The sequence below is a fragment of the Cyprinodon tularosa genome, unplaced genomic scaffold, assembly GCF_016077235.1.
Source record: "Cyprinodon tularosa strain WSP-4 unplaced genomic scaffold, ASM1607723v1 ctg463, whole genome shotgun sequence".
NCBI classification, from domain to species: Eukaryota; Metazoa; Chordata; class Actinopteri; order Cyprinodontiformes; family Cyprinodontidae; genus Cyprinodon; species Cyprinodon tularosa.
The window spans coordinates 48,338-61,939 of record NW_024039189.1 but is presented as its reverse complement, the minus strand read 5'-3'; the positions used below and the strand labels follow the sequence as shown (position 1 = coordinate 61,939).

The 13,602-nt window shown below is 36.9% G+C and overlaps 2 protein-coding genes across 6 annotated transcripts in view; one reads left to right on the top strand and one right to left on the bottom strand.

The window, feature by feature from the left end:
- The first annotated feature begins 239 nt into the window (after nucleotides 1-239).
- On the top strand, nucleotides 240-9,135 carry pdk1 (pyruvate dehydrogenase kinase, isozyme 1). The gene is made up of 11 exons (XM_038301231.1): nucleotides 240-390; nucleotides 1,681-1,825; nucleotides 1,895-1,966; nucleotides 2,039-2,223; nucleotides 5,323-5,418; nucleotides 5,499-5,576; nucleotides 5,707-5,783; nucleotides 5,869-5,967; nucleotides 6,100-6,210; nucleotides 7,899-8,012; nucleotides 8,095-9,135. The coding sequence occupies exons 1-11, from the start codon at nucleotides 270-272 to the stop codon at nucleotides 8,233-8,235; spliced, it is 1,239 nt and encodes a 412-aa protein (XP_038157159.1). The 5' UTR covers nucleotides 240-269; the 3' UTR covers nucleotides 8,236-9,135.
- A 3,003-nt stretch (nucleotides 9,136-12,138) lies between these two features.
- ppp1r9ala (protein phosphatase 1 regulatory subunit 9A-like A) overlaps nucleotides 12,139-13,602 on the bottom strand; it is a 37,526-nt gene continuing 36,062 nt past the window's right edge. For 4 of the 5 annotated variants that reach the window (XM_038301242.1, XM_038301241.1, XM_038301243.1 and 1 more), the window contains one exon: nucleotides 12,139-13,467. In XM_038301242.1, coding sequence (XP_038157170.1) covers nucleotides 13,309-13,467 — 159 coding nt within the window. In that variant the 3' untranslated portion in view covers nucleotides 12,139-13,308. The remainder of the gene's footprint in view (nucleotides 13,468-13,602) is intronic. The other variant, XM_038301239.1, reaches the window with a different exon arrangement.

Below are 13,602 nucleotides of genomic sequence, written 5' to 3'. Positions count from 1 at the left end.
GCTTTGAAATGTCTCTTCGGATTAGCTTGTTGATCTATTTGCCCGTGAAGATTTAGCAGAGAAGGACCACATCAAATATAGGACGATGCCAAAGCATAGCAGAGTGCGTGGAGCTGTGGATAATGAAACTAAATTAAGAAGCCTGATACTCAAATCATAACAATAGTATCTCAGCGAGTGTCTTCTCAGCCCAAACCCGGCTGTGTGAGGCGGATAAAGAGGCTTTCTGCTACTCATCTTAACTCCAGCAGGTTCACAGAGGCGTCATCATGAGGCTGCTGAGGTTCCTGAGGAGCAGTGTGTCCATTGGGAAGGACATCGACTTTTATTCCAGGTTCTCTCCTTCCCCGCTTTCAATGAAGCAGTTTCTGGATTTTGGTAAGAGCTGCACAGCAGCTTTGAAATAAAATAAAGTATTTAAAAGCAATTTAAAGGCAACCACACACTTCAGTATATTTGATTGAGATTTTATGTGATAAACCTTCCCAAAGTAGTGCATCATTTTATTTTGTTAAGTAAATTGATCTCAGAACATCACATACTGTTTGATATTTCTTGCTATTTAATCAATTAAATGGCTCATAAATAGTTATAACAACGTTACAATCTGACAGATAATCTTCACTGAGGAATAAAATAACAATTTTGTGCATATTTTTTTTCCAGTATTGTTATTGCTATACAAAGTTTGGCAGAAGTGAAAATAAATGCATGCTGCACTATCAGAATCGTTTTACATTAGAAATCAATTTCCAGCATTTAAATTAGAAGTTAAAACTGTGTGCATATTTTGGCACTATAGTCCCTGATGTTTGATTCATTCTTATTATAGCAGGAAATATGAAAACTGTGCATTGTGGGCAATAAAGATGTCATCTGGTTTGTGTTCAAGCTGTAGAAGAACTAAATGCTTAAATGTGTGCAAAGTCATTCTGATGCCCTTCTTATATATTGTTGACTCTGAGTTTTCCTCTTTCAATCTTTCTTTTAGCAAAAAAAAAAATAGATACAATTTTACTTTAATGACGTTTGGTCTTCTCTCCATTTTTCATCCAGGCTCAGAAAACGCGTGTGAGAAAACCTCCTTCGCCTTTCTCAGACAGGAGCTTCCTGTGAGGCTGGCCAACATCATGAAGGAGATCAACTTGTTGCCAGACAACCTGCTGAGGACTCCATCTGTGGGACTAGTCCCACAGATGGAGTAGTCCATAAATAGTTATAACAACGTTACAATCTGACAGATAATCTTCACTGAGGAATAAAATAACAATTTTGTGCATATTTTTTTTCCAGTATTGTTATTGCTATACAAAGTTTGGCAGAAGTGAAAATAAATGCATGCTGCACTATCAGAATCGTTTTACATTAGAAATCAATTTCCAGCATTTAAATTAGAAGTTAAAACTGTGTGCATATTTTGGCACTATAGTCCCTGATGTTTGATTCATTCTTATTATAGCAGGAAATATGAAAACTGTGCATTGTGGGCAATAAAGATGTCATCTGGTTTGTGTTCAAGCTGTAGAAGAACTAAATGCTTAAATGTGTGCAAAGTCATTCTGATGCCCTTCTTATATATTGTTGACTCTGAGTTTTCCTCTTTCAATCTTTCTTTTAGCAAAAAAAAAAATAGATACAATTTTACTTTAATGACGTTTGGTCTTCTCTCCATTTTTCATCCAGGCTCAGAAAACGCGTGTGAGAAAACCTCCTTCGCCTTTCTCAGACAGGAGCTTCCTGTGAGGCTGGCCAACATCATGAAGGAGATCAACTTGTTGCCAGACAACCTGCTGAGGACTCCATCTGTGGGACTAGTCCAGAGCTGGTAGGCCAGCTTCCCCGCCTAGAAAACACCTCTGCAACCAGCAGTGAGTGATTTTATGTCCTGTTTCAGGTACATGCAGAGCTTTCAGGATATTCTGGAGTTCAAAGATAAAAATGCAGACGACGAGAAAGTCACCTATGAGTGAGTTTTGCCAATGGAAAAACTGCTCTGCTCTCTCAGTCTAGTTTCACTGAATGTTTTCTCTCTGCTTAGCTTCACAGATGCTGTGATAAGAATTAGAAACCGCCACAATGATGTGATCCCCACCATGGCTCAGGGGGTCGTGGAGTACAAGGAGACCTACGGCACAGACCCGGTGGTCAGCCAGAACCTTCAGTATTTCCTGGATCGTTTCTACATGAGCAGGATCTCCATCAGGATGCTGCTCAACCAGCACAGTGAGAACAGTTACTGGTTTTTATTCATTTATTTAGCTGTTCATTAGCAGTGCAGCAGGGAGCTATTTTAGTAAAGGTGCAGAGGTTCTGCAGCTGTTTCTGAAATGTCTACCTCTGCAGATGACGACAAAACAATAGCCCCCCCCCCCTCCAAACTTAGTGATAAACACACTGCAACATGTTGCTTATCTGCCTCTACAAGCGAGAAAGTAGCTTCTTCAAGCCTAGTTGAAGAGATATAATGGATAAAAAAAAGATTGTTTTGAAACCCTCCTTTATCTACATTTTGTTCTTCTTCTCTCACAGGTCAAGTCTCTAATTTGTATTGCATTAAATAAACATTCTCACAAAGTTGGAGGTAGGGATGCAGATATTGGTCGAATATTAGCCAGAAATCTAATATCAGATTTTATCTACCAGCATCTAAAATCTTCAATATTATTTCTAGAAACAATTTGATTCTGTTAAAAGTTTCTGTAACTAATATGGTTTGTTTTACATGGGTCAGTTGTTTTCATACCTTTTGCTTTTGTTGACTTATGTTCCCTGCTTTAGTAATATTACTTGATCAAGCCTTTCATACCATTCTACAGTATCAAATAAGTAATTAAACCTATATTTGGTGCTAATATCTTCTTGGCTCAATATTGGTATCGGGCAATTCTCAAAGCTGCAATATCGATATTGTATTAGAAAAGTTGTATCGATGGACATCTGGGGTTTACTTCCTGAATTCAGCTCATAAGATCTAATTTAGCACTTTTACATTAATTCAGTCCAACATGTTCAAACACAATTTGAACAGAAAATGCTTTTATTTATGTAAAGGAAGAAAAAAAATATTTTTATGTTTTCTTAGTAACTTATGCCAGTTATTGCTCTGAGATTACCCCCCCCCCCCCCCCCCCCCCCCCCCCCCCCCCCCCCCCCCCTCAGTGAGCAAGGCATCATTCAGGGATTAGAGTTTAGGCGATACATTTCCCTGTGTATTTAATAACGCAAGCAAGAGCAAACCTCCAAGATGTGAGTAAAAGAAAAACAATGCTGTTTGTGAATAAAAACATAACAGGGAGTGCTTTTATTCTGAAAATCCAGTGTCTCTTTGTAGCAGGAGAGCATGTTTTTGGAGGCAAGTTAGGTTCATTTTGAAATGAATAAAAGTAATTTAGAACAAAGTTCAGGTAAAAGTGCATATTAGGTGATTATTACGCTGCTGTAATAAACAGCATATCAATGCGTTTTTTGCACCATGTTTCTTCTCCCACACTGTTTACATCTGATCACTGCTGCACTTAACTGTCTGAAAAGCTGTGCTAAACCAAAGTTCTTAGATAAAAGTCATCTAAGTCTAAGAAACAATTCACTTCCTATGGTGTGTGAATCAAACTAACAGTAGATTGGGCACATTTCTGTTGCTAAATAACCATAACTCCATTTATCCGTTATGTGTAGCTGTTTGACCTTTCAGAGTCCCGAGGGGAAACGGAGACACTGGGGACGATTTAGAGAGACCAGCTGAGCTAACATTTTTTTGGACTGTAGGACGAAGCCTGGATAACAGGAGGAAACCCAAACATGGAAACTGTTAACAATGGTCAGCCTCCTGCTTATCCTTTGCTTAAATCAATTAACTTTAAAACACTGGCTGTCATAGTGTTGCCATGACAGCCAGAGGTTTGTAGGCTTCGGAGGGTCTCCTTCAAACAAATTGCTGGGAATAAAGATTGGTCACAAGACTTGAGCTCTTTTTACTTTTCAGACTTTAAAACGGCTCAAACTGCAGAACGTCTCAGATGATGTTTTTCACCCCATCAGTTCAGACTGATGACATTACCTAAAATTTTGCATGTTGTGATTTAAAAACTCCACTAATTTTTCTCCTTGAATCTTCTCCCATGTGTCTGCAGAATATTATCAACCTTAACCTTCTGCATTTCATCTATATACGCAGTTGGAATCTGCAGATTATTATTTGCCCAAATGGGAAATCCTGGAGGAAATCAGTATAATTAGTGTTATGAAAAAACATATTTGATTTCTACTAATCTTCCCATGGTTACTTCAGCTCTTTCTTCTTGTTTAGCCTGCTTTTCCTCTTCTATCTGTATCTAATTTTAGAAAATCAATTTGATCTGAATATGGGTTGATACAGACCTTTACCAGTTTAACAGATTTATTGTAAAAAATGTATCACTATTTGTTTGATTCTTTCCATGTTTAGTCATGTAAATTAAATTGAAGATGCTGTTAATTTCTAATTAAATAACAAAGCGCATTAATAAGGCAGATGGGCCGGAGTCAGTTGTCGCTGTTCTCTGTTATCAGAGTTTAGCTTAATGGTTAAATACCTACTTTACTGCCTTGTTGCTGCCTTACTGCCTTGTTGCCGGGTAACTATCAGAAATGTGCTAAAACATGCAGCCTTGGAGATGTGCTGGGCTAAAAGAACTGGGGCTTTAATGTAAATCCATTTATTGTCCAATAATTGGGGAAGTTCACTTTCTGCTTTTGACTCATCCCCTTGGAAAGCAGTGGGCTGCCATTGTGCGGCGCCCCAGGAGCAGTGTGGGGTTGAAGTTTTTGCTTAGGAACCCAAAGTGCAGGCTGTGGGGATTGATCCGGGTACTTGCAACCTTCTCAGAGCATAAGCACACTGCTCTAACCACTAGGCAAACACTCTATGTGAAGAGAGTTGTTCTACCCTGAACCCTAAACAACATCCTGCCACAATTTCATTACTTACTTACTAAACCTCCTTATGCATCTGAACCTTTATTCCCAGAGTGTTCTTACCTTGAACCCTTAATCTTGACCTGGGCTGTCTGCCATTAAATCCTTCTGAAATACATTTAGGTTGGTGGTTCTCTGTGGCAAAACATGGAACAGGTTGGGGAAGATGACGATTATAGGGAACACAAGTGTGTTCATGTTAATGAAACATTTTCTCTCCTGTCATAATAAAGTAGTCAAATTCTGCTATTGAAGATTATGAATCCGAACCAAATCTGGATTTAATTCTTCCTCCTGTGCATCATATACTCTAATATTTAATGATTGTTTCCTTCTTAGATAATCGCCTCTTCTCTCTGTTGTGTGCAGCTCTCCTGTTCGGTGGGAAGGTCAAGGTGAATCCTGCACACCCCAAACAGATCGGCAGCATCGATCCTCACTGTCGTGTCAGTGAGGTTATCAGAGGTGCTTTAGAGCTTTTTATGTCATTATCACAGAGACTCTTCAGTGTTTTCATAATTAAAAAGAAACAATCTTTTTTGTAGATGCCTTTGAAAATGCGAGACACCTTTGTGACCGGTACTACATGAACTCGCCTGAGCTGGTGTTGGAAGAATTTAATGGTAATATGTTTAAATATGATTTTTATTTTCTTAACATAGTTTATATTTTAAAACTTGAATTGTCAGTAAGTATTGACTAGAGGAGTCCAGTTTAAGCGTGTGAATTCAGTGGTATTGTTTATGGCTTCAGCCAAAGATGAAGACAAACCCGTCACTGTGGTTTATGTTCCATCTCATCTGTACCACATGGTGTTTGAACTGTTTAAGGTGAGCCTTTCTGCCTGAAATCCTCTCTTTGAACTTGTATGTTTTTTTGGAGGGTTGTCAAACCTTTCTGTACTGCTCGTTGCAGAACGCCATGCGGGCTACCATGGAGTTATATGGAGATTCGATGGAGTACCCTCCAATTCACACACAGGTTGCTCTGGGATCCGAGGATCTCACTGTCAAGGTAAATTCAAACTGTTTTTTAATAGAAGTTACTTAGACTGAATCTAGTCTGGTTTGATCTTAACCAGCAATGCTTACGATTATAGTTTGCTCATGTCTTTGGTTGGTACGTGTATCTTGCGTTTTGTTTCAGGTGAGTGACCGTGGCGGTGGTGTGCCTCTCCGTAAGATAGACCGACTGTTCACCTACACGTACTCCACTGCTCCACGGCCCAGTATCGACGGCTCCCGAGCAGCTCCTCTGGTCAGAAACACAAAGATTAAAAAAAATGTTATGCTTGTATTGTGTTGTTTAAATAGAGAAAGAGTGATGATAAATGAAATCATAAAAAAATAATATATATTCAGGTCCTCTGGTGACAAAATCGGATATAATCATCACCCCGCCACCACCGTGCTTTGCAGTCAGTGGTTTGGTTCTCCTTAACTCCAAGAGTTCAGATTATACTTTCTAAATTTAAGCCGTACCTCTATGAAATCTTAAATGTGAAAAAAAACAGCTCTTCCAAATAAACCAAGGTCATTACATTTTTGTTTTTGTAAATAGTCTTCCACTGAGTTGAAGGTCCTGGAAGTGTTCTAATTTCTCTGAGCATTTATCCAACTATGATTATCTATTGTCATAAATGAAGCACACAATATTTTATCTGTTAATTATTGCGGCTTCAAAACTTAAAAAAATTGGACAAACATTTTCAATTAAAAAAAAAAATAAGTATGCAGAAATTTAGCTGTTTCCTTGCAGCCGGGAAATGCCAACTCTTTCTGCACAGAGTTTGCATGCTCTCTCCAGGTACTCAGTTACATTTTGGTCACTCAGCCTCTCTGAATTACTCTGAGGTAGTGTATGTATATCTGTGGGGTGCTTTGTCATAGATTGTTCCCCACCTCTTTCTCAATAGCCACTGCAGATAGTTACCAGCACTTTTCAGAACTTTAAAAAATAAACTTCCAATCTGATTTAATCGTTTTCCTCCCTAACAATATATTACCACACTGGTTTGTTCATACTGATGATCATGTCAACAAGTACCTTTAATTAACAGCTCTGGCTGCTATTTTCCTTCACTAAATCGTACAGAGGAGGGTTTCCTTCATTTTCCCTAAAAATGCACGATCAGTTCTGTTTTCTTTCATAGGCGCATGTCTGCTACTGGTCTTTGTTGACAGCTTTTTGTCAACATTTTTTTCACTGTTCTGGAAAAACGTATGATCAGCATTAGGGCTGGGTTTTTTCGCTAAAGTCCTGAATCGATTCGATTTTGATTCATACAGCTCTAAATCGATTAATTTCGATTCGATCTGTTTTTACAATGAAAGTGGTTCAACTGTTTCGAGATACTCACGTATTTTATTTTTTTCCTGTAATATTTAACACAAAGTGCAAACTTGTTAATCGGACAGTTTAAACTTGAGATGTGAACAAAACTGTCTCAAAAGTGCAAACTTGTCTGTGAAAAGTGAAAAAATGAAGCCTCACACGATCAAGCAGACGTGACACAGACAAACCATATTTGCAGCATTGTCTGTAAGAACTACAGGGTGTTTGCTGGTCAGCCCCCATTTATTAATGTCTTTAGTCAACCTATTGGCTATATTTGCTGCTGTCTGGCTTGAAGTCATCTTGAGAGCATCTTTCCTGCTTATTTGAATGTGAACGTCACTCGGGTCACTATAAAACGAATCGATCTTATTTCCTAGAAATCGATTTTGCAAAAATGTAAAGGAATCAATTTTTTTACCCAGCCCTAATCAGCATAGAAATCACCTAAATAAGATGGTGAATAAAAGAAATAAAAATAAATAAAAAAAATAGTGAAAGGAAAAAACTTTCCTTAATGTATGATCATAATAAAACTAGACAGAAACTTTGAATCGAGTATTTTAAGTTTTTCGATTTTTTTCAAATGCAATGTCATTTTTTGGTTCCAGGCTGGTTACGGCTACGGCCTGCCAATCTCTCGACTCTACGCCCGCTACTTTCAGGGAGACCTGAAGCTCTACTCTCTGGAGGGATATGGGACCGATGCAGTGATCTACATACGGGTAACTGAGTTTACAGCACAGCAGTCTCCGTTTCTGCCGCCGAATAAGATTCAGCAGAGATTCCTCCTTTGTCTTCTTCCAGGCGCTCTCCACAGAGTCAATCGAGCGGCTTCCTGTGTACAACAAGTCGGCCTGGAAGCACTACAAGACGATCCACGAGGCTGATGATTGGTGCGTCCCTAGCAAGGAGCCCAAGGACATGACAACGTTTCGTAGTTTCTGATCCTAAAAAGTGAATGAATTTGCAGAAAAGCTCGTGTTAACGACCGTGTGAGGGTGTGTTTAAAGATGAAAGTAGGATAATGGGAGATGTTTTGTGCCATATGTTTTAAGTCTCATAGGGAAGCTACCAATTGTATTGACTTGGATGGGGTTGGAGGTCATTTCTTGGCTCTCTCTGTATTGAGCGTCACATTTAGTATTTTATCCTGGTGGGAATAAATATAGTCGCTTATAGTTTAACTCTGAAATGGCTTCATTAGTTTTGAGTTTATTAAGTTTGTAGTTTTTCATTGCTTTTTGAAATGTGAGTAGCATTTGTTACATAAGACAAAAAAAAAAAGAAATATTGATGTAAACTGTTTTTTGGGTTGTTTGGCGATTTATTTTAAGTTTAAGCCTTTTTCTCTGAGTTTATTAAGCAAACCTGCGGCTGTTTCCTTTGTTACAACAAAAACTGCCATCTGAAAGCTGTTATAAGTTTAAGCAAACATTTCTGGAGGACTAATTGGCGTCCTTTGAGATGTTCTGTTGTTTCAGCCAAGATTTAGCACCTTAAATGAGATCATGTGCGCATCCTGTCATGTATAACTTAATATGATGCAGCAGAGTGCTGTGTTTGTATTAGATTTAGGTCACTGTTGACATGTTGCACTATAAGCACTTATCTTTAGGGTTTAATGGATTTATTTGTATAAAATGCTCTATGCAAACAGAGTAGATGGAGGCAGATACTGATGTAAACAAAGCTTTAGGTTTTTGTTTTAACAGGCAGAAACACTCCACTTTCTTGGATTGTTTAGGGCATTAAGGTCAAGCGTCTCTGGAAGCTTCCCAGAATGTTCTATATTTATGATGCAATGTTGGGGCAAAAGCTTGAATAAATTATTTTCAAATGATTGTTGTTGAATGCTTAAGTCTGTTTTTAGATGTTTCATAGCTGTTAATGCAGTAAAAAGTTGCACAAATCAGCTAGTTTTATTTAACTTTAAGGGACTATATCATGAAGAAGTAACTTTTAACCAAGTTATGCTAATCCTTCATCAGATCACACAGAGGGGTATTTCATTTAATTCATGTTCTACAATAACTGGTTCCTCTGTGAGACAGAACACTAATGATTTAAATGTTGAGTAGCTCTTTTATCAGCTAATCTGCACAGGCAGCAACGTTTCCTTTTTTTGCTAATGTCTACGTCATGAACATCTGTTGTTTGGCCTTGAGCCGTCCAAAGTGTTGTGATATGTTGCAAAATGGGCGGCACCAAGATGCGGAGAGTCTGTTTCTTTTTTTGAAGCTTTTTTTTTGGTGTTGGGAGAAAATGATATTTCATAGTGATATCCACACAACTCTTAAAGCATTATTTCAATATGTATTTGCCTATAGGTGACTTTGAAAGGCTAAAAAGCAAGATATATGACCTTTAAAACCAGGCTTATGATATATGTAGATTTGGAGATTCTTCAAAGGTCTGTCTAGAATCTAGATGTAAAAAGGAAAGGACTGAGGAGCTTTTTAATATGAAAAGGATGCAAAAAAAAAAAATCTCACTCCTTGGAAAAGTTTATGTATTTACAAATCCTTTAACAGGGGTTTTACAAACCCCCAGGGGGGTCCCTAGGTTTTTGTTTTTTTTTAACTATCTTGATGTCGTTCCAGAGGTATATAGCGGACCAAAGTACATAATAAAATAAGTAAATGTGAGTCAGCATGAAACTATAAAATACACAATTTTATGTATCATATCAAAATGACATTTAAAATTCTTAAATGTATATAAAATGAATTCAATTTTTCACTATACAGTAGGGTTGTCAAAAGTATCGATACTCAAAAAAGTATCGATACTAAAATGTTGTATCCGGATACAATACTCATTTTCAAAAGTATCGAGTACCAGTCGCCCCTAAACAATCATTCATGTAAAGTGCAGAATAGAGGAAAATGCACTTTCTGAACACTGTGTGGTTGAAAAATTCTGTGCACTTTTCAGTTTCAGACTTTTTTTTGTAACAGTTGCAGCTGCTGAGAATTATTTTTGCTTCTTAACCGGTTTGGCTAGTGTCATTATGTGTGCAAAGCATAGCCAAGTAAGTAAAAACTTAATTTTAATTTTGTAAATTTTTTATCAAGCTTGCTAAATACTGTGCACAGCAAACAACCTCAAAATGTTGTTCTTATTGTTTATTGTATTTATTTATTTATTGTATTTTAATTATTAATCAAAATATTTCTGTTGAAATTTTATCCTTGTGGTATCGAAAATGGTATCGAGTATCGAATATTTTCCTTAGTATCGGTATCGAGTTGAAAAGTTTAGTATCGTGACAACCCTACTATACAGTATTTAAATATGAAGTGAAATAAGATGGCAGACGCCAGTCTGTATTATATTTTGGGTCACAGGGTGAAATGTTTGGGAAGCCTAGCTCTGCAACTTTATGTAAGGCTTTTATCTTGAAGAGGTAACTTAAAAATATATATATAACTGGTTAAAATACAGTTGTAAGTTGGAACATATTCTTCCAATAAACAACTACATAAACCTTTACTTTATAAGTGTGAGGTTAGTTTTTTGAAAGGCTAAGCATTCAATTCATGTACCCGTTATTGGTGTACTGAGTGCTTTAGAGGTAAACTTTTATTTTGAAGAGTTCTATTTTTAAACTTCTGCTTTTAAAATATATAGGGTATTAAAAATTTAACTTCTGCTTTTAATATATATATAGGATATTAATAATCCTACTTTATATAATGAGTATTTTATTTTGTGAGTTAACCTCAAAACCTCTGTGGTTGCATGTGCATTATTTTTTAAAGTCCATTTTAAATCTTCCCTTGTCAGATAATCTAAAGTATGTGCTGCTCTCAGGTTGTCTCAATGATTCCCACCTATTCTATTTAAAAAAGATTACTATAGATGTTTCAAACTCAAAGATGCAGTTTCAATGTTGGCAGCAAAGCTTGGTAATTGTTTCTACAGTAAGATTCTGAGTAAAGTAACATGACCCTTTATGGGTAGAACTGACTGCTCTGAATGAGGCTGACAGAAAACAGTAACTCTTACCAGTAGAACTGAAACATTTTCTAAAAAAATTATTAGATAATTTCGGAAACATTTATCTTTAAGGGAGGTGAAGCTTACCGAGCCAAGGATTGCAAGATAATAAAAAAATTCTGGAAAGTCTTTGTTCAAATAAATCCACAAATTTGGGGGACATTAGTTTTTGTAAAAAGGAAATTCCTTTTTCTTTGTATTTTTTTGTTTTGGATTACTTATTCCAGGTCCCTCTTCCAATTACAGTTAAGAACTGTGTATACATTATACATAGATACATTGTACAGCACTTTAAACATCTATAGGACCAAAGTACTTTCTAAAGTTGATATGGGAATAATAAACAAATCCAAACATTTTAGGATTTTGATGACCTCATGGGATAATTTTATTATTATTTTTTATATCAGCCACCAAAAACAGAAATGTGTGCCCCTCAATATTGGACTGCCTATTTTTTCCAAGGCTTCATTTTTTTTTTCTTTTAAGCTGTGCTGTCTAACATTGCAGAAGACCTCTTGAAACCCCAACCAGGACGGTACTAAAATTGGGGCTGGTACCTTGTAATGGTAACAAAACTAAATCCCTATTAACAGATTGGAAAGGTTAATTAGAAAGCTGAAATGTGGATGGCTGCTAATGGTCTGGCTTACACCTATAAGATGAGCTTGGATCACATTTATTGGTCTCTTACCACACATTTCAGGGTATTCTGGGTGCACTTTCCTTGTAAATTACATTGCTATGGTACTTTAAAACGAAATTCACCAGAGGTGGACATGTCACCATGTTTATAACACACCGACTCCTAATTTAGAATGAAAAGTCATAAAAATGCAATAAATGCCATAAGAGGTGATTATTAGTTTATTGATGCTGCATGTACCAAGATTAGATTCACTGAGTTTAGAAAACATTGTTTTCTTTTGGTCTAACATTTAATATTTCAAACAAACTTGGGGTTAGATTTAAGAATTAAGAAAGCACTTCGGTTTCAAGGTGAATATTCTTCGTTTAGCCCTGCATTCACATGTGAAACGGCAATCGATGAACAGGTCCTCATCACTTTACAGGGCATCATGGTACCAAACAGAGTCAGGCACCCAGCAGCAGCATTCACCTGGTCCCTACTAGGTAATAATCTCAGTTCTTTCCTTTCAGCCATAAAGAGAAAAATAGCTTGGATATTCTACTTAGTAGAAAAATTTAAGATAGTAAAAAATAAAAAAAGGAATTTAAGTAAAAATGCAGTTTACAGGCACATGTATTAAGCATATTTATACATTTAAAACCTTGCTGCCCTTTGATGCTTAAGAGACTAATAGTGCTTTTATCTGAACTGTACAATAAGTGTTCCAGCCAAAACCTGAACATACTCAGACATAGCATTTCAACACGTACACACATGTATATATATATATAAAAAAAGCCACATACATTTGCCTTTCATCAGTCAATTTGTGCATGATTTGCAAAAACTACATTATAATAGAAAATGAATCTCATTAATTATAGTGTCAATCTTAAGTGGTAAAAATGTTAGAATCTCTTTTTTTTTTCTTGGTCTTTTACCAAACATAAAAAAAAAAAAGTTAATGCATGTGATAAAAGGAATATTAAGAATATCAACAACCGCCTCTGGTCCTTTAAGAGTCTGAGAAGACCTAGAATCAACTCAATTTATCCTGTAGTCACAGAAGGATGGTTGTCAGTCAGAGACAAATAATCAAAGTTAAACCTAAATCAAGGGGACATTTAGAGACTCTAGTTCATTCATTTTGTGTCTCTGGATTGTGGAGGAAAAAAAATAAGCCATAGGAACAGCTGCACAGGTAAAAAATTGCCAAACATAATAACAAAAGTTAAACACAGGAAGTCCCAGCTGGCCAAACTAGCAGTGTTATCCACTGTGGTTTTCTTGAAGAAACATCATGGAATTAAGAAGAACAAATGTCTTTTTGAAGTTCTGAACAGGATTAAAAGTCAAGGGAAGGCTTCAATCAGGGGAAACGGCTCCGATCAGCAGATAGAGTCACCCTGGACTGGTAGTCTCCCACTGCGTCGACCCTCCTTCTCTCTTTTCTCTCGCTGTTTTTCCAGCTTCTCCTGGGCCTTCCGCATTTCCTTCAGCTTCTTTTTGATAGTAGAGCGGTCACTTTGACTGGACACACCAAGTGCCTTAAGGGACAAAGCAGAATTTTATTACAACACAGAGACAAACTGCACACATTCAACTACCTTCATGAAGCTATAACAGGGCTCATTCTGTGTTTTTGTCAGCAAATTTCCTGCTTTTGCAATAAGCCAGAAAAG